Here is a 19,961-nt window from a genome sequence, read left to right as displayed (position 1 = left end):
CTTCGGCTTCGTCCGTCCGTTCCCGATCGTCCACTCTGTCCACTCTGTTACTCAAGGTTAGTACCTCCCACTGGAACTGCGGCAATTGTTGTCGCTAATATATTTATCTCAGATGTACTCCTCCGCTATCCGGGCTAGAATGGCCACCTCCTTCGCTGCTCGTCGTGGCTTCTCCACCACTCGCACCCAGCTTGGCAGCCCCTACCACTACGCCGAGGGTCCTCGCACCAACATTCCTTTCAACCCTCTCACCAAGCACTTCTTCTGGCGCTACTGGGCTTTCATGAGTTAGTGATCCCCAATGGACATATGCGCGGTGTCATTACTAACCTAGGTATCACCTAGTTACCGGATTCGGTGCTCCCTTCGCCATTGCCGGTGAGTTATACCCCCCTCTTTATGGTTGCACACCTTAAACATACTCTAACATTTCTTTCTACTAGTCTGGCAAACCTACAAGACCAAATAAATTGCCCTTTATACTGTATTTTTGTTGCGATAGCAGTCTGGGCGACTAGGTGGTCGAAAACTTGGATCGGGTTTGAAACAGAGGCGGATAGCATGTACAAAGCTAGAGATTATTATTGAAAATTGGTTCCATCTATTACAGACTCAATTGTAATTGCGTAGATGTTGAAATGTGTAGCTTGAAAAGGACGTTGAAATATGGATGAAGTCATTGGCTGAGCCGCTGTGGAAAACTAAAAAATCTCTGGGTCACCGCGATTCATATATCAGTCCTCACAAACACAACCACTCCCAAGCAACGGGACAGATACTGTCAACAGGGAAGAAAGGCTGATATCTGGAATTTAATTTTCCTCGCTATCATTTGAATTCCATACATCTACTCCCTTGATCGCTTCATGGCGGGGTAAAAAAAGAAGCATAAAAAAGTTACCCGTTCCTGGAATATGCGCAATTTGAAAAACGTCCGTCTCACTGAGACGCAAATTGAGGGTGATCTGCCTCTCACTGCCACAGCATGGGATACTACTTCAGATTCGGTGGTGTGCACCTTTGGTCCGGCCGAGAACAATGCAATCATTGAGGTCAGACGGAAACGCCTTGAGATCACTTCAACAGATCCCCTGTCCCCCGAAGCATTTGAATGCATTGCTTCCTGGGATGCTCCATGCCCTCTGCCAGACCTGGAATGTGACCGTGTACTCTCGCTCCATTACTTTGCGGACAACCTGACAATCTGTCTGGTGCTAGAGGGAGGCGATATTATCGTTGTTCGTGAAGAACCCCTTCCTGGTGAAGACAAGATCGAAATTGTCGGCTCAGTCGATGTGGGAATCACAGCTGCGGCATGGTCACCAGACGAAGAAATGCTGGTTCTCACCACTAGAGCCCAGACGTTCTTGTATATGACCAGAGACTTTGAGAACGTGGCCGACATTACTTTCGCTCACAGTGATCTGCAATCCTCACAGCATGTGTCAGTCGGATGGGGTAAGAAAGAAACACAGTTCCAAGGAAAGAGAGCCAAAGCTCTTCGAGACCCGACTGTACCAGAGAAGATCGACCAAGGAATCTTGAGCAGCCAAGATGATGGCAGCACTACAATCACCTGGCGAGGAGACGGTGCCTATGTTGCCGTGAACAGCGTCGAAGCTGAAACTCGCCGTGTAATTAGGGTGTACTCGAGAGAGGGTACTTTGGACAGTGTGAGTGAACCTGTCGACGGCCTGGAAGGCGCTTTGAGCTGGCGGCCGTCTGGCAGCTTGATTGCTGGAATTCAACGGTTCGAAGATCGGATCGATGTGGTGTTCTTCGAAAGGAATGGACTCCGCCATGGCGAATTTTCTCTTCGTCTGTCCGAAGAGGAGATGAAATCATGGGCTTCTCGCATCCATCTTGCGTGGAACGTGGATTCCACCGTGCTTGCTGTCAAGTTCCAGGACCGTGTACAGTTTTGGACAACGGGCAATTACCATTGGTATTTGAAGCAGGAGGTTCCTATCGCGGTTGGCACAAATTCTTCGCTTCCATACTCCTTCGAATGGCACCAAGAAAAGACACTGCGATTTGTTGCTGGCTCCCCAGGTACTATATCCTTCCGAAGAGCAAAATGAGAATGAAAGCTGATTTAAACAGGATCGATACTGGATGCGGATTATGTATTTGATATCAACCATGGCTCTACCTCTATTCCAGATGATGCTGGCGCTGTTGCAGTCATCGACGGGAGTGAGTATCCCAATATAGCCTGATTGAGAACATTACTGACCCGGTTATTAGAAACTCTTAAGTTGACCCCGTTGCGGATGGCTGGGGTACCCCCTCCCATGGCACACAACGAGCTGGCTTTAGAGTCCAACGCCATTGATGTTGCATTTAGCAAATCGGGATCCCGCATTGCCGTGCTGATGAGCGACAGGCTCTCTGTTTACCTCTGGTCTCTGAAGAGCCGACCTGTTCCTGTTCCAATCCTCGAGTCAAGCTATCCGTTATCAGATGCCTTGACCAGTCGGCCCCGGCAAATTGCATTCTTGAATGAGAATGAGGTATATGTGCTCAAGGACAATGGTCCAAACTCGAGCTGCATCGAAAGGACGATTCTGGACACTCGAAAAACTGAATCTGTATATCAGGCTGCAGATTCAGAGCAACTGGCATCGATCTTCGCTGGTATTGGACACCAAGCTCTGTGGTTCTCACATGCCCGCCAACCAGTCCGTCCTGTTAGCTACTCGAGCATTGAAGTGTCGTCATCAGGAAATCTGGATATTGTTCCGTGGGCTGAGAGCCCTAATGTTGACAGTCATTGGGCTCGTGTTGTCTCTATCTCTGAGGATGAGGTAAGGTTATACTCGCTTTGTATTTGGAGCTTCGTGCTGACTCTAGTAGCGCATTTTGATTGCAATGACGCGAACTGGCGCCTTATATGCTAACAAGCGAGTCCTTGCGAGGAACTGCACGTCTTTCCTCGTGACCCCATCTCATCTTTTGTACACCACATCAGCACATCTTCTGAAGTTTGTCCATCTCAACCACGTGGATGGTAAGATTGATCCATTGGGCGTCTACGTTTTCATAAGCTAACATAGGGATTGCAGAAATGGAAGTCCCTGAGGATACACCAGAGACCGACGAGCGTTGCAGAAGTATTGAACGTGGCTCTCGGTTGGTTTCAGTGATACCGTCGATCTTCGCGGTCGTACTCCAAGCTCCCAGAGGAAATATTGAGACCATCTTCCCTCGCGCTCTAGTGTTGGCCGGAATCCGTACCTTTATCGACCAGAAGAAATACCGGTCTGCGTTCCTTGCATGCCGCAGTCAGATGGTGGATCTCAACATTCTGCATGATTATGCCCCTGAACAATTCATGGAAAACATCACACTGTTTATCGATCAAGTCAAGAAGATTGATTACATTGATGATTTCCTATCGCGGCTGTCGTACGTTAATATCCAGTCCTACAACCGACCATTTCACTAACGCTCATATAGGGAGGATGATGTCTCACAGACACTGTATAAAGACACACTGAAAATATCTAAGAACGTCTCGGCAGCTGTTGCCCAGCCGGATGGTCTTACAGTTCCCTCGGTGCCCAAACCTGGCAAAAAGGAGAGCAAAATCAACACGATTTGCGATGCATTCCTGGCCGCTCTTCAAAACCGTGTCGATACCAATTTGCAGAATCTGATCACGGCCCATGTTTGCAAGTCACCGCCTGATATGGAGGCAGGACTGGGACTTGTTGCAGGACTAAGAAGTAGGTTTCTTTTACCTTTTTCGATAATTGAGTGGCAGCTAAACGTATCACAGCACAACATCCCGAACAGGCTGAAGATGCTATTGCGCACATGTGTTTCTTGACCGATGCTCACCGGCTTTACTCCCACGCATTGGGTGTATATGATCTTGAGCTTACATTATTGGTTGCTCAACAAGCCCAAATGGTAAGAATTCCGGGAGGAGAGTTTGTTTGTGTCATCACTTATCACTAACGAATCCTTAGGATCCTCGCGAGTACCTACCATTCCTTCGGAAGCTACAACAGCTCCCGGAGACTCGACGTCAATTTGAGATCGACAATCACCTTACTCGCTTCGAAAAGGCTCTGGGGCATTTGTATACTCTCAACGCCCACGATGAGATCAGCGCATATGTCGTCAAGCATGTCTTGTATAAAGAAGCCCTTGAGCTCTACAAGTATCAAACAGAGCAACAGCGGGAAATCACCGAGCTCTACGCCGACTATCTACAGGATCAATCGAAATACAAAGACGCAGCAATTGGTAAGTGGTTTGGTTGTAAACAGCAAGCCAAAAATGACATCTAGCTAACTTTAACCTCAGCGTACGAGTCTCTCGAGCTATATGAGAGTGCTTACAAGTGCTTCAACCTGGCGCACAAATGGCGCGAATCATTGTACTGTGCTATGATGGCATCTCTATCCGAGGAAGATCTGGCGGCCCATATCAGCGCTCTGGTCACAACCCTGGTTGACGAAAACAAAGACTACGTCTCGGCAGCAACAATCTACGCGGACCATTTGAATGACATCGTCACAGCCGCACGACTACTCTGCCGGGGATCGAAGTTCGCTGACGCAGCGCGTCTCCTTACACTCCACGGCAAAAAGAGCCAGGTCCCCGAAATTGTTGACTCTGGCCTCGCTGAAGCAATGGGCAATATGACAGACCTGCTCGCCGACTGCAAATCTCAGCTCAATGCCCAGGTCCCACGACTCAGCGAACTCCGTCAGCTTCGCGCTGCCGACCCACTTGCTTTCTACGGTGGTGACCCCACTGGTGGAGATACGGGCGTTGATATTCCAGACAATGTCTCGCTGGCCCCGACAGATGCATCTACGCTTGCTGGTCGCTCTATGTTTACCCGTTATACAGGTAACACCGGGAAAACAGGAAAGACTGGAATGTCACGTCATACTTCTAAGACTCGCCGGCGCGAGGAACGCAAGCGTGCTCGTGGTAAGAAGGGCACAGTTTACGAAGAGGAATATCTCGTCAATAGTATCCGACGACTCATGGAACGGGTTAACTCGAGCGTGGCAGAGACTGAGACCCTTGTTGACGCTCTCCTGCGTCGTGGCATGCGTGAGCGCGCAACCGCTGTCGAGAAGGCGTTGCAGGAAGTCTTGACTATGTGCGCAGATTGCCGGGACGAGGTATTTGAAGTTCCTGCCTCCAATGCAAAGAATGAGGACGAGGAAGATGAAGAGAATGATGTCGAGCCTATCAACCCTCCTATTTACGGTGGTAGAGGCGCCAATGTCTTGAGGGAAAGTATAGCCATTGTTGAAGGTGGTGGTGCCGCTCGCGTTAAGGAGATCCCCGTTGTCAAGGAGATGAAGAAGTCTTCTTTGTTGGCTTGAAATAGTCAATGAATCTATTGCTTGTGCCAATTAGTATCTAGATTATGAAAGGAAAAAGGCATTTGGCCAAGCATTGTTTCAGACGTCTAACAATCCTTCCTCATTGGCTGAGTAAAGTCATTTCATCGTGAACTTGCTGATTCTTTTGAATATTCTTTAAGAATAAAATATAATAAAATTGGTCCCCCGCGCACATAGAGTGAAGTCATTGTGTGCTCCGCTAAGCTACGGGGCTGGGGACTCTGACATGCCTGGTCCTTAAATTCATTTCAACCTTGCTTTTGGTATCTCTAGTGACTTGATTGGCTGGATCCTTCTCAGTCAAATGAGGTAATCATGAAGCTATTCACAGATCCATTTTTTTTATACACCTGAAGTTATCCATGCCCTCATCTCTGCTGAAGCTATTCCAGGCTTCTTTATGATTTCTCCCATCCTATCCTCCCCCTACCCTATCTCGTCACTTCTAAACTATTCCATGGTTCTCCCTAAAGATCGCTTCAGTTCCCACATTTCAAGCCAGTATATTGGTTGAGAAAGTGACCTAGAATATATAGTGCTCGTCTACAAGGCATCTCTTTACTAAAACATGTGTCTGTAATAGTTGCCTCTCATTGATATTTCTCAAACGTCCTTACTAGCAATTATCTGTCTTCAGATACCTATATAAAGTGAAAATAAGATAGGTATTCCGTTTCTGACATACAGCGTATTCCTGATAAGTTCCTATTCCCGTGGACTTCTTCTTTGATCCACAAGTTACACGTGTATGACTTCCTATCATCTTTCTACAAGATTACCCAAGGGTCCCCAGGCTGTGTTCTGCGAGTCATACTTGGCCATCCTAACAGAAATGGAATACCCTCCGCAGCAGGCCATTCTCGACAGGATCCTAGGCCCGAACTCTACCTATGCCTGTCGTGGGAAAGATTGAGTATCACCATTGACTGTGAACATCCTCGTCACGATAAATTAGGTACACTCGGGGCTGTAACAGGTCCTCAGGATGAACACTCAAAGGGTTAACTGCAGGTCTATGTTGCACACAGGTGAACCATGATCATTCAAATTGTAAGAATTGTAAGTGACGCGACTCCAAGGTGCGGGGAATATCCTGAATGAAGTCATATACTACATCCATTGAGATAAAGTAGCACAATGGAAACGGCTTTCTCACTGGATGAGACAGAAACAACACATATATGCCGTGCTCTTGAAACAGGACATTGCGTATGGAGTATCTGGGACGGGGATATAAAGAAATGGCTATATCCCACACCTGAATACCAGGACCGCAGCCAAGAAAGGATACCAAAAAAGCGTTAGCAAGGCCGCTCCTTTTCAAGGACCGTAAGTGATCTGTCTGATCATCTTCTAGCTGAGCGTCAATCTCTGAATGCCTTGATACAGATTATGCACCTCTCCATCCCAACATATATTACTTTCCTCTTGAGCTTGGGTATACTCACAACAGCCCAAACGGCACCCAGGTCTATCAAATGCGCCTGCGATGGTACCACGGAGAATTCTCAGTCTGCCTGTGTTCAGACTGGTGGAAGCTTTAATGACACCGGCTGTGGATTCGCAGGTTGCTGTGTTTACGCCAACAACGAACAAATTAGGTTTATTGAGAGTTGTAGGACACTTGGATATGGCTTTAGGCGCTGTGATGATTGCCGTTCTTGTTGAGATCGAGGTATTCGCCTCATGGAAATTATAGTAAAGCGGACATTTGACTTCTACAGTTGGAAGCAGTGGTTCCATTTGCATGTATTGGGTAGTGTCACGTCATATCCAAGATTTATTATTATGGAACCAAATGTATTGCCGTAAACCGGAACTCTCTGTATTATTATGTCCTAGATTATGAGAGAGGCAAGAAGATATAGTGAAAGGAATATCTGCATCGAGCTTGCATGGCAAAGTTAAACCACAAAAGAACAGTGGGGTATCTTTCAGGCCGTCAGACCTTCCAATGGTGACCAAAATGGCTATACCAGTTGTCCAGTATAGATTATTTAAACTTTCTAAAGAGTGCTGAGGATCTCGCCAGTCTCACTAACAAGGTGGTCCTCAACCTTGACGGGGCCTTCTCCGACACCAGTCAAGATGACACGGCTAACGCCATCCTTCAGAACTTCGACAGCACGAGAGTCAACCTGATCCAAGGAAACACCAGCAGTAACATTGGCAATTCTCTCGTAGAATGCGCCATCCCAACCCTCAGTGTTAGGACCCAGAATAGCCTTGACAGTACCTGCCACAAGCTCAGAGTCTTTATCTTCATAGTAGATGACAGCATTTGGGCCAGCATCGAAGGTATAAGCACAAACGGTCCGGCCAACAACACGGTTGATGTCGTGCACAAGGCGGACGGCAGCACGAGAGACATCGTTCATGTAAAAGATAGGAGGCCACGAATCAAGGCAAGTGGCGTGGAAGGTGTTTGAATCCCGCATGGTAATCTCCGCGAAGTCATGGAAGTTGCGGTTTTGGATGGCGGTTTCAATGGCGGTCATACGGCCGGGAACGACGTTCTGGGCACGCTCAGCGAAGAGAGCAGAAGTGGCCACAGTGGTCTGCATTCCTTCAGTGCTAGGCACATCCTTCTTCTCGGCACTGACGACCAGAACAAGAGCGCGCATCTCAGGCCAGTGGGATGCAGGAGCAACTTCCTCAGCCAGGCTGTCGCTTCCATCAGCAAGCTCACCGGTGCGCCATGCGACATATCCACCCATTAGGGAACGGCAGGCAGATCCGGAACCTTGGCGAGCAATACGGCTCAGCTCCTTGGGGGACTGGGGTAGTTCGTAAAGATCGGCGACGGCGCGGACCAACGCTGCGAAACCAGCCGCAGAGCTGGCCAGACCAGCGGCAGTAGGGAAGTTGTTCTCGGAGACAATCCGGAGAGGGTGGGTGGAGAGCTTGGGGAGCGAGGAGTCGGCATCCTCAAGGGCCTTGCGAAGGGCACGAAGGCTGGAGATACAAGCCAGTGTCCGCTTGGAAGACTGAATATCCTGTGGACTACCGTTCAGGTTCAGGGTGTCCGCAGTTGGGTATTCGGCAGAGCAGGAGGCGGTGGTCAAAGTACGGAGAGAGCGCTGAGAGAGTGTGACTGAGAGGGAGGAGTTTGTAGGGAGGTTGAGAGTAGTATCACGCTTGCCCCAGTATCTAGAGCACTGTTAAAATCGAACTATTATAAAGGGAATGAGGGGTAATCAAAGAGCGGCATACTTAATGACAGCAATGTTCACCGGAGCGGTGGTAGTAGCCCGGTAAACAGATTGGTTTGATGTAGACGCCATTTTTACTTCAGATGAATAGAAAGAAAGGATTTCAATGAGATTCTAAAGAACTATAAAAGACAGGGGAGATTTACTTAGGGGGATTGTTGACTTGTCTGGGCGGTGAGAGGGCAAAATAATTTCTACGGCGTAGTTCTAGTTCCGCGTAGATGCGCCGGACATCCTCCAGTCATTGACCTCCAATTATTCAACAATGGGAGCTGCAGCAAGTACACCATCTGCGCCAACAGTGGAGCCACCTGCGGCAACTTGCCCTGTGGACCACAAAACTCGTGAAATATGGCTGCAACAAAATAGCAACTCACCCCATGCTACCTCCGATGTCCCTGCCGAACAGGCACAACCACGTGCCAAAGCACAACGACCCTTATCGACAGACCGCGAAGTGAGCAGTATTCCTCGAGCTGGTGATTTTAGCGCCGCAAGTGCCTGTCCCGAGGCCAACAAGGCGTCGTCATCTCCATACGCTGCCTCACATGGTACCCCATCCAACGCCGAATCCGAAACTGGCCGCGATGAAGCTACTGGAAACTGGATCTATCCTTCGGAAAAACAGTTTTTTGAGGCTTTGATGCGCAAGGGTAACACTCCTGGATCTACTGCCTCGGCCTCAGAACTCGCAACCTCCGTGGCCTCCATTATTCCCATTCACAATGCCGTCAATGAACGCGCATGGGACCAGATTCTTGAATGGGAGAAAAGGGGCCCCACAACCGACCCAGGGAGTAAGAAATGTGGAGGACCAAAATTATATTCTTTCCGGGGACTCGGAGTCGACCCAAAGTACCTGAGTCCGCGTGCGCGAATCAATGGATGGCTTGGCTACCAGCACCCATTTGATCGACATGACTGGATTGTTGAGCGTTGTGGCGGTGAAAAGGTTGAATATGTTATCGATTTTTACCAGGGCAAGACATCGGAAGGCAATGGAACCCCATCGGGCCTGGCTGCTAATGCCAATGCCAACCCCGGGAAGCTCAGTTTCTTCCTTGACGTTCGGCCCAAATTGAACAGTTATGAAGGCTGGAGGCTGAGGTTCAACCGCTTCACAGGTCTATGAAGGCATCATTGACAGTCGTCTTCTGGCGGGACATGCTTTCGCACTGCACATACAAAGGCGATATCGGAGCACGGGCAGGATTTGGGACCCAATTGGGTGTAATTTGCATGTATAAAACGTATCATTCTGTACGATATCAGGCTACAGTAGAGACAGCGATGAATTAATGTTCTCCATTCAGTATGAACTCAAGGTTGGCAAGGAAAGCGTAAATTAGAAGGAAAATGAAATGAAGTAAGAAGGTGAGATGCTTGACTAATGAAAGTGCAATCATGCGAGAGGGATATAGTGCGCATACATGACAACATTAAAGACGAAGACCGCGACGGTAGCCAATAAACAAGAATGAGAAAAGCAAGAGAAATGTCTATCCGAGGACAATTGCAAGCACGATGATAGCAAGGATAACAGCAAGAATTACAAAGAGACAACAGGCTCTGTTGCGCGCATTCTTCTGGTATCTGCTGGCACTGCGCAACTCGACATTGGCTCCTCGTGTATCCTGGGTAACATTTTGGACATTCTCGCTGATGATATCCAACTGCCCTCCTTGTTCAGTAACGATGTGCGCAACATCGCGAAAGAGCTCGTTCAGTTCTCCCACACTTTGTTCAATGTTCCGGATCTCTGCCTCACGCTCGATGATTAAGGATTCTTGGAAGTCCACCTCGCCCTGGTTGGCCATACGGTGTTGCTCCTCCAATATCTGCTCCTGTAATTGGACATCATTTTCGGACGATGGGTGCTCGCCTTCTTCAAATGCTGTACGTGCAGCAACTGCAGAAGCGCGCTGTTTCTCGAGTGCACGGCGCTGAATAGTTTGGAATTCATCTAAGGTTGCTTTGAATTCGGACGACAGCTTTTGCTGTGTCCATTTCTGGGAGGGCTATAAGGCTCCAAAGTCAATATAGAATATTCTTCGACAACAAGGGAAATCAGATGGTTCATACATTGACGTCCTCCCATGTCTGGATTTGTTTAATCCCTTCTCCTACATCCCTAAACCCTGTACGGGTTTCTTCGAGCAGATTATGAACTCGTTCACGCACGCGCTCTGTATCTCGTTTGGTTCCAAGAAGGGCAATTTGGTTGGATAGGCGAGAGATATTTGATGTCAATGTAAATAACTGATCTGAGAGTTGCTCGGCCAGATGGTCGAAGTCCGGATCATCACGGTACTGCGGGTCTTCATCCCTGCGCATAGTGGTAGGCTGGGCCTCCAACGAGTTTAGCCTGTCGAAAGACATTATGTGTGTAATCAAAAAGCAATAAATGAGTGCTTAAAGTGAAAGCAGCAGAAGACTGGAAACCAAACGAGTTATCTGCAGGTTCCTGCTGCCTTCGATAAGCCAAGTCGGGATGCAGACCGCCCTCACATGACGTACCTCACAAGCACTAGTCTCGATATGGACTAGTCTCTGTGGCACAATGCAACCTTGAGCCACATATCACATGACCAGATGCGGCTGTGTATTTTGATGCCTCAAAATATTCCTAGGCGGACCTCGCCGTCGATTGATCCTATCCGACCAGCTCAACACAACCAGCTGTCAGCCGTGACCATTTGTCAATACCGTCCCTGGTCCGCCAATCCAGTTCTACAGCTCCCGGAGCTCTCCATATGACGATCATCCTGATCATGCTCTAATCTTTAACCATTTCATTCTCTTCCACGAGCGCATCCCACCCACAAAGATTACATCATGGCCGTCGTACAAACTCGGCCCTACAGGCGAATCCTGACTTCGGCCTTGCACCGAAGATTTGTTCATGCATCTGCGCTTTCACTACTGGTCTCATATTTTATCGCAATTGCGATCGGGGAGAAATCGTCCTGTGAGTACATTGCAACCTTACTAGGTCGAGCCTCGAAGGCTCAGTTTCAAGTCCTCAAAGTACAAAGAACTGATAAAAGTACCATATGCAGTTTTCTGGTTATGGTTTCCCTTCGGTAGTTGTGGTGTTCGAACTGCACTACTCTTCATATCCTCCCTCACCATTTTTGTCCTTCGCGTCAGTCAAATGCACATCGGCTCGAGAACCGCTGCCTCTTCGTTCGGCATTTTCAAGACCTTCACTTTGTTACAAATCGCGCAAACCTTTGGCTGGTACATCTTCTCGGCATGGTGGTTCACTCAAGTCTACGTATGGTCGTCTTCGGGTGATTCTAACCTCGCGCTTGTGAAATGGGGCAGGTGCGTCGAATATCCTTCAAATGACTGCGATATGGACTAATAAGATACAGGCCACATGAGCGACCAACTATGAACGAAAGACCGATTTACCTTAATTCCTTCCATGTGTTCCTAGCATGTGTGCAAGCAGTGTTCCACCTCTACTACGACTATGACCAGATTGCAGTGCCCATCGCGGAACGAAGCTCCAGAACGAATGACGAGCGTACTCACCCTGTACCATCAACCTCCAAGTATCTACAGCGTGTTCTGCCGCAAATATTGGCGGCCGGGGCTCTCAGAAGCGTCACCGTTGCTGCAACGTCTCTCGTGATATACCCCATATTCTTTAGACGTTTTGCCTGGAGTTGGTCTCTGTACTTTGCCAAGCTCTTTTTCAGCTTCCCGAGATCTGCAGCCGAACCTCAGAGCTTCGTCCCATCGATTTTCCCTTACTTCTTCTTCAAAACTTTGGTTCCCGGAGTGCTGCTTGTTCTCTCTTGGCAAACCGCCAACCTCTTCTATTCTGTATTCATCGGCAAGGAGCCTTTGAAGCGTGGCCAGCCACTCACAACAGAAGCTAAGGATCCCAATGGCAGCCTTATTAGTGGCCTCAAGGCGAAGAAGGAAGTTGTGAAGACCTTCGCGCTCTGGGAACTCAGCCTCATCAGCCAACGCATTCCCGACCGCCGGAAGGCAATTTTCAATGAAATTGATCGCGAGGGTGGCTCGGCTTGGTCTCAGGTTCTTGCTTGTACCACCGATGTAATCAAGGCCATCAACACTCGCATCGAGGAAAGCAAAAATCCCGCGCCTGTCACCAAGCCTTTGCCGCAAGCCAAGAAACCTGAGCCTGTTCTTCAAACTCTCCCACGACTCTCAGAACCGATCAAAGATGACAACATCTTCACTACTGCCCCAAAGGCTACTTCACGCCAGGACAAATTTGGCGATGCGTTTAGCTCGGCGGCTAAATCCATCGGTCAGTCAGAAGACTGGACTCCAACTGCGCGAGCTCGAGTCCGTGATGTTTTCGATCGAGCGTCGTCAGCAATGCTTAGCCCTGAGCAGAAACAGAAATATCTCAGCTCTCCTCAGAAGTTCAAACTACTGACTGGTAGCCCCTCCACAACTCATAGACCCGATGACATGAACCCAGTTCTGGCGCAGATTCTTCGTTCGCCTATCGGCCAGCCTTTGCGTCAAACATACGCTCAGCGCCTGTCTTCTATTGTTCTCGGCACACCAGAGTCCTCTCTATCCTTGATTGTGGACGCTGTAGAGTCGTTGACTCGACTCCTCATTGCAAGCTTGGCCGAAGACCCGTATGGCAAAGTTCAGGCCGATGTGCCCTCAGTTGTGCGACTTCTGACCCAAACCACCCTGGCCCTAGATGCGTTTGCCCATCAGGGTGGATTGGATGCCCACTGGACTGATATCAACTTCCCCCCATCGAGTGATCCCCAGGCACAATCAGTTGCCCGTCTGGTTCCAGATGTTGAAGTCGTGCTTGGTACACTCCGTGGTGGTCTGAAGGATCTACTGACGGCCTTCAGACCTTATTTGCGGGATATCGGTATCGCAGGCAAGGATCTGAGGCTAGCAAAGGAGGCAGCTGGCATCGATGGAGAGGAGGTATTATGATCTATGACGATCTTTTTTTTGCTGCAATTTTTTTAATGCTCACTATATCTCATGATTTCTCTTCCCAAAACTTCATGTATTGTTATCTCGTCCTATTCTCTAGTCCCATTGGAATTAATATCAGTGGACAAATGCATGGTTAGGCGTTCTGTTAAGATGGGCGTGGTGGATGTTGGCTGAAGTACAACATCAGTTTTAGTGAATCAATACCTTTCCATCAACAAGATCATCTTGGATTTCAATTATTTTGTGAAGACTCCAATAGATCCGATCTGCTCTTAGAAGTATGGGTCACATGACAGCCCTTTCTCAATCAACACCAACCTCATCAAGTCCGTCAACAATTCAACACAAATTCCAAGCAGCAACATAGGCTTGGAAATACTCCTAGCTACCTAGAAATCACTTTGCCTCAAATCATGTCATTGACAAACGTCTACCATGTGCGTCGTGTCGCGGACACCTCTGCAAAAGCATGTTTGATTTGCTACAAACCATCCACCAGTGTGATGATCACACCGGATAACAAGGTATGTAATGTGATCCTAGATATGGCGTATAGTGTACAAGATTATTTCTTTGCTTTACCCCCCTATTTTATGTGCATAAAATAGCTCATTCACTCAGGACTTCTTCTACGTGTGCCCCGCACATTTGCAAGATAAGCATTTCTGCTCTCCAATCATCGACACAGAGGGGCAAGCAAAACGTCTCAAGGAAGAGGAAATGGCCAAGGAGATTGAAAAGGTAAAAAAAGAGTATGAAGAAAAACAACGACGAAAGAAAGAGCGTGAGAAGGCATCTAGCAAGGACAATAAAGAGGAGAAAGACAAGGGCAAAGATGAGTCCAAAGGAAAAGAAAAAGATCCACCCGAGTCAAATGTCAACGATGAAAAAGCCAGAGATGACAAGGTTTGTCTCTTTCCACAGCGAAAGGAACCAAGCTATATGGTTCGTATGGACGTGTTGACTGATTCTTCCTGTCAGATTGCGTCTATCCAAAAAGGTTCTGGGACAGAGACAAAGTCAGATAATTCGCCTCGAGTTTTCTCTTTGCACAAGTATGTAATAAAATATTATTCCCATGGGAGGAGCTCCTAACGGCAAAACAGGAACTTTTATCAAATGCGCATCGACAGATTGCGCAACATTGAAATGGCGAAACGCAACCAGGAAAGATTAAGGCAGCCTTCACTATTTCCCTCTGTGCCATCGGGGAATCCTTAAACTTTCCTTCGATCGTATCCTTTGGGCAGCAGTATAGGTAGTTCGAGATCCCCATATTGGTTCCATCATCGTCTGCTGATCTGGAAGGCACACCGAAGCCCCGGGTGAGGAGAAGACGATACAAAACAGCGAAGGCATGTCTGACGACTGATGTCCATCATTTTGCGCGGCATATTTGATCCTCCAATAAATCGCTCGTTATCGGGTCATTTCTCTGTTCTGACCGGGCTGTGGATAACAGCGGACGCAGCCACGCGGAAATATTGAGCCATACAAGCTTCATATCCCCGCATCTCTGCGTCCTGTTCTTAGCAAACTTTCCACCCAATCATCAGCGAATCATACAATCCGCAGTCGAGGAATCATGGTTTAAGCCATGTGTGACGTGGTATTGGCCCCCGGCACGGGGCGCCCCTGACTCGGGCACAATCAGCCCTAGGACCCGTGTGCATAATGGACTTTATTTATCTCTTAACGAATTTGTGATCCTGCAGGATGCCGGCTACAGTAACAAAATTCTGAGCCTATGATCTTTATGTAACTCGCTCATCCTTAGCACACATTTGTCTACGAGGCGCCCAAGGCGACTCCGTCCTCTAAAGGATTTCTCAGGTACTCTTGGCCAGGCAACTACCTATATCCTAGACTGGAAACTGTTATCTTTCTATTTTCAACAAATAACTTAGCGCCAGGATGCTCTTCTCGTATTGCATGACCTATCAAGGTTCGTACTAATAGGTGGGGATATAATAAGCGCTAGTTACCTAAAGCGGTGCCTATTACGACCGAGAAAGGTCAGCCAACCCCTCGTAGAAAGCTACCTCGGCCCTAGTGGGCGGCTTGCTTGATTTGTTCCTGCGCCCTTCGATGGAACGATTAGTCGTGTATTTGCAACAACCTTATGAACTTCTATGCATATGAGGCTTGAGCAAACTCTCCGTGATACATAGATTGCCATGTACATATACCAATATCTGTACTATCCTTCCCGTGTCCGGAGCTTGCTCCGACTCACTCTTTGTAGTCTAGAGCTCGGCTATGCAACCGCAACTATCTTCCCCTGCCAGATACATGGTAGTTTTGATCGTTGACTTTTGTAAGACGTTATCTCTATAGCTGTTACATTTATCGTCACAGCTACTAAGTAGTGATCCCCCATTGTAATTGCGAGCTAGTTAGGCAGTTTATATTAAACTTCGTACGCTATACGAAGCTATTTCGATGCAAGTGCATATATATACAGCCCGCCGCATAGACACCTACATACTCACATCACTTTATAGATCCATATAGACACGCGCAAATTCAACACCAATTATCAATGCAGCTGCCTGGAAGTGATACGATCTATAATTGTCGATGTTTGCAGAAGTCTTTCTCGCGCTACCCTGTACTCAATCAAGTCTCTCAATTGAATGCTGCCTGGCAGGTTTACACCATAAATTGTGCTGTACTAGAGCATGGGGCCAACTAAATTAGTGTCATGGGTCTTAGATGCATTGAGCAAACCTATATATAGCGTTAAGCTAACATGATGCGGGTAGTCTTGTACTCTCTGACGCCTCGTACTCATGTAAGTATAGTACATGATATGCACGTGTTGTTCAGAATTTGAAGGCAGTGTAACTCCCGTGTTATCTTTATTTAGCTCAATGTATTTGGCAGCCTATATTTCGTAGCGCATTGATATCAAATGTCGCTGTGAAATACAAGGCTTGTTCAACATAAGACACTCAATAGATACGCAGATAATCATACAGAGAACAAAAATAACACTAGATACACAATAACACTAGTACTATTTTGAACGGCAGAATCTTTAGAACATGTGATTTCTCAGATATAATTGATTGTTTCCAAGACTTTCATAATTAGACTCCATCACAAGCTACTATAAAATAGTCCAAGCCCTAGACAGACCTGAAACAAAGTTAAATGCCAGGCGATCGACGCAAAGGCGATCACAACCGCATCTATTGATAAACTATGTAACAATGCATGTGGAAAGGACCTGTAACCCCGTACATTGAAGTTCCCCAGTCAGACCAGATATGAACTCCACCAGGAGCTCCCACCCCTGCAAGGCAATGTGCACTGCCCACCCCCACCAGCAAAGGGATATTACCAATCACACATGAATTTGGCATACTTTTAGATGTCAAAGCAGAATGACTAGACTAATGAGATCTACAACTAGGGTAACTACCATATGTGTATACTAGCACATAGTACTATAAAGTGGAAAATTACCCCAACAAACGAAAACCAAACACATACGGGTAATACCAATACACACACCCACCAATCGGGAAACACTGGAAACAGACCCGCTTTTGCACAGCCTCCTTCTGCTTCAAACCTTGGAAGTCAACAGAAGGGGGGGAAATCCATTGCTGATCTTTGAAACATCCTGACAGCGCTTCGGTGAGTGGGTCTTTAGAAGAAGTCAGAAATTGTAGAAAGTGGAGTATGCGTTTACGTGGATCTATATTTTGTGAGAAATATAGACTATCTTGGCGCGCGATTAACGTCTGTATGGCTGGGATCGTACCCGGGGAAAAGGGCTAGGCCACGAGTCGATTTATACATTTTTGGTGCAGCCCTAGGGTGGGATAAGCCGGGCCCGAATTCAATTACTATGCAAAATTCGAAATGGGGCCTTGGCTCTGTCTCATATTGCTGTATGACTCTGATCTTGTGCAAGATGTTTTGGTGGGACATGGCACTTTTTAACTAACGGGTATTGGATACGAATCACAAGATAGGTGTCTAGATACGGAGTAGCTCTCGGGCTGATGGCTAGTGTGTTCTAGATTGATATCACATTGGCTGTACGGATCAGCAGGGGCAAATTGACCCGTGTGCTGCCTAAATGTGTGTCGTGCTTTTGTAGATCATGGGATGGAGCATGGAGGGATATCCTGTCGGCTTAATCGGGTTGTCTGGAGAGCTTGGAGGCGGTGTTTCGGAGCCTCACTATCTGGCCGCCATGGTCGCTGCCTGTACAAGGTAGAGTGAAACAACCCAAGGCAGTTATGTTTTGATGACCAGCAACGAGCCTCACTCTAGAAACGTGGTCATCTCCAATAAGTGGCTCAATAATGATGATCAAGCTGTGGACGAAGTGTGGACCCTTCAAGTGACTCTCGGGTCCAAGCTTCGGTGTACGGCATGTCACTGGCCGCCTCTGATTGGTGGATGAATAACTGGATCCAAAAAAAGAACAACCAAATAGTATGAACCATAAACAAATGTAACTTGGAGCTTTGTGTTTTCATCACTCGTAAAACTATGTATGTATGGTGATCATCACTCGTCATATTAAAGATTGCCTCGCCCAGAGTCGTTAGCTGCCGTAGCCCGCATTCCCGGAGGCAGACGGATAGCAGGGTTGACTCTTGGCCCTTGAGCAATATTGACTTCAGCGATATCGACACGGGCTTTGGTGAGACCAATGGCGGGCACAACCCAGCCGCCACAGCTGCATCGAAGACCTTGCCATGCAAATTTGCCCACATTGGACCCACAGATAGGATTGGGGCAAGTGAGACGCCCAGAAAGAGGGGCATCGTCGGGGTGTGCACCGTATGTTGTATCCGTGTTAGTATCAGCCCCGCCCTCAGATGGGAAGAGACTAGGGCGCATCCAGGTCAGCGGGTGGAGGAAGATATGACCACAATCGGCGGTTGCTGAGGACTTGGCGGTATTTTGCTTTTCTTCTTCGTGCGGAATGATGAATGGACTCGTTGCCAATTTGGTTCTGAGATGAGTTGAGTAATCAAAATCATTATGGATTTGGTTTTGGATCTTAAAATGTGGGACTAACCTGCATTTCCGACACTTAATCTCCACTGTTCGCCCGGTGGCTTCTTTGGACCGAACCGGCTGTTCATCTTCAAACCGCACCGACTTCAGTTCTGGGGCACGGCCACATGCCACACTTTCCTCGACATCGCGGCGATAAAGCCAGCGCTTGTAGGATGGGTGGTCAGTGACTTCATCTGGGCAGCCCATTTCATGGTACAGGTTCAGTTGCTCCATGAATCCCTCATTTGGCTCACAGAGGGGCCTCGTTTCACGAACCAGCGCAAGGGCAGATTGCGGTGTGAGCGCCCCCGGCTGCCGGTGGAGCAGGTAGGCGATACAAATGGCCGCGGAGCGGGACTTCCCCATTGCACTGGATCATCGTATTAGCCATTGTACATCTTTCCATATTGAGTGAGTCTAGGCAAGACTTGTAGATTCCCAAACAACGGGTCCAACGTGCATCAAAGGGATTAACGGAATCCTTCAGCCACGTGTAGATCGCAATTGATAGACATGCAATGACGTAGGAGGCATGAAGCCACCTAAGAATATGCATTCCACAAGAGGAAAAAGGATTGACGGAAGAGCGGGAAAAACTTTCAACAGGCAAAACTGGATGACTTGTATTTTGACTTACCAGTGCACTAGTACACCTCCACCACCGTCTAGGCCTGACTGAATAAACTTGATAGCGGCGGGGAAATGCTCCAATAAATTTTCATCATCGACATCATCAACCCCTATGGAATAATGCTGATAAGACGAGAACTTCTCTTTTTCCTCAGCTGGGTTGAGACGCAGCACCGAGAGGACATGTGAGATATCTGCACGTGCCAATGCTGCTTTGTTTTTGACGCTTAATATGCTACAAACGGGGCGTTAGCAATGAATAAAACCTGCCAAATCAGGAGCTGGCAGTTGCCAATATCCAGTCTCAGCTTAATTTAGCTAAACCCTGACAAGGACTGTCTGTTAGTGAAGTGAGACTAACCCTCCGACATAGATATTGTGGCCTTTTATTTGATTCATGGCCATTTTGAGCTATAGTTGCTGTAACTTGACAGCAGTAAGGTCTTTTGTTGATGGCGACAATGAAGATACAGAATTCAGAAGCTCAGTTTCAGTGTTTGATAACTTGACTCTTTTTTCTTAGATCGCAAAAGCGGAGGTTGAGCCTCGGCGCTGTCAAACTCAAAAAGTCTGATAGGGCAAGGGTATGACAAAGCAGGTGACTTAGGTGCCTCAGGCAATACATATATTTCAGACTTGGGTTCTTTGTTCAGATTATAAGGAGAGATATAGGATTGTGAATTGATTTTAATTCCCTTTATTGGATCTTCAAATGATCACAGAAATGATGATAGCCGTACGAGATTGTGGGTTTGTTCAA

At 47.6% G+C, this 19,961-nt stretch overlaps 8 protein-coding genes across 8 annotated transcripts; 5 read left to right on the top strand and 3 right to left on the bottom strand.

The window, feature by feature from the left end:
• Window positions 1-112: 112 nt before the first annotated feature.
• On the top strand, window positions 113-469 carry PGRI_088250 (cytochrome c oxidase VIIc family protein; the record flags this gene model as incomplete). The annotated part of the gene is made up of 3 exons (XM_040796539.1): window positions 113-287; window positions 346-378; window positions 444-469. The coding sequence occupies 3 exons, from the start codon at window positions 113-115 to the stop codon at window positions 467-469; spliced, it is 234 nt and encodes a 77-aa protein (XP_040651077.1).
• Window positions 470-914: 445 nt separating this feature from the next.
• PGRI_088240 (Elongator subunit IKI3) lies at window positions 915-5,354 on the top strand (the record flags this gene model as incomplete). The annotated part of the gene is made up of 9 exons (XM_040796538.1): window positions 915-2,052; window positions 2,104-2,196; window positions 2,248-2,807; window positions 2,857-3,010; window positions 3,066-3,408; window positions 3,460-3,728; window positions 3,782-3,915; window positions 3,975-4,254; window positions 4,315-5,354. 9 exons carry the CDS (start codon window positions 915-917, stop codon window positions 5,352-5,354), a joined length of 4,011 nt encoding a protein of 1,336 aa, XP_040651076.1.
• A 2,027-nt stretch (window positions 5,355-7,381) lies between these two features.
• mvd1 (diphosphomevalonate decarboxylase MVD1) lies at window positions 7,382-8,659 on the bottom strand (the record flags this gene model as incomplete). The annotated part of the gene is made up of 2 exons (XM_040796537.1): window positions 7,382-8,525; window positions 8,589-8,659. The coding sequence occupies 2 exons, from the start codon at window positions 8,657-8,659 to the stop codon at window positions 7,382-7,384; spliced, it is 1,215 nt and encodes a 404-aa protein (XP_040651075.1).
• Window positions 8,660-8,852: 193 nt separating this feature from the next.
• PGRI_088220 (cytochrome c1 heme lyase CYT2) lies at window positions 8,853-9,719 on the top strand (the record flags this gene model as incomplete). The annotated part of the gene is made up of 1 exon (XM_040796536.1): window positions 8,853-9,719. The coding sequence occupies one exon, from the start codon at window positions 8,853-8,855 to the stop codon at window positions 9,717-9,719; it is 867 nt and encodes a 288-aa protein (XP_040651074.1).
• Window positions 9,720-10,086: 367 nt separating this feature from the next.
• On the bottom strand, window positions 10,087-10,966 carry PGRI_088210 (SNAP receptor PEP12; the record flags this gene model as incomplete). Its single annotated transcript, XM_040796535.1, has 2 exons — window positions 10,087-10,605; window positions 10,670-10,966. 2 exons carry the CDS (start codon window positions 10,964-10,966, stop codon window positions 10,087-10,089), a joined length of 816 nt encoding a protein of 271 aa, XP_040651073.1.
• A 775-nt stretch (window positions 10,967-11,741) lies between these two features.
• Window positions 11,742-13,537, top strand: PGRI_088200 (nucleoporin NDC1; the record flags this gene model as incomplete). Its single annotated transcript, XM_040796534.1, has 2 exons — window positions 11,742-11,914; window positions 11,965-13,537. The coding sequence occupies 2 exons, from the start codon at window positions 11,742-11,744 to the stop codon at window positions 13,535-13,537; spliced, it is 1,746 nt and encodes a 581-aa protein (XP_040651072.1).
• A 419-nt stretch (window positions 13,538-13,956) lies between these two features.
• Window positions 13,957-14,764, top strand: PGRI_088190 (AAA-ATPase Vps4-associated 1 family protein; the record flags this gene model as incomplete). Its single annotated transcript, XM_040796533.1, has 4 exons — window positions 13,957-14,067; window positions 14,165-14,449; window positions 14,525-14,598; window positions 14,650-14,764. 4 exons carry the CDS (start codon window positions 13,957-13,959, stop codon window positions 14,762-14,764), a joined length of 585 nt encoding a protein of 194 aa, XP_040651071.1.
• A 3,321-nt stretch (window positions 14,765-18,085) lies between these two features.
• Window positions 18,086-19,606, bottom strand: dspC (dual specificity phosphatase YVH1; the record flags this gene model as incomplete). Its single annotated transcript, XM_040796532.1, has 4 exons — window positions 18,086-18,524; window positions 18,591-18,941; window positions 19,209-19,436; window positions 19,563-19,606. 4 exons carry the CDS (start codon window positions 19,604-19,606, stop codon window positions 18,086-18,088), a joined length of 1,062 nt encoding a protein of 353 aa, XP_040651070.1.
• Between the last annotated feature and the right edge of the window lie 355 nt (window positions 19,607-19,961).

This window comes from Penicillium griseofulvum (assembly GCF_001561935.1).
Source record: "Penicillium griseofulvum strain PG3 chromosome Unknown contig_11, whole genome shotgun sequence".
NCBI lineage: Eukaryota > Fungi > Ascomycota > Eurotiomycetes > Eurotiales > Aspergillaceae > Penicillium > Penicillium griseofulvum.
This window is presented reverse-complemented; position numbering and strand designations above follow the sequence as displayed.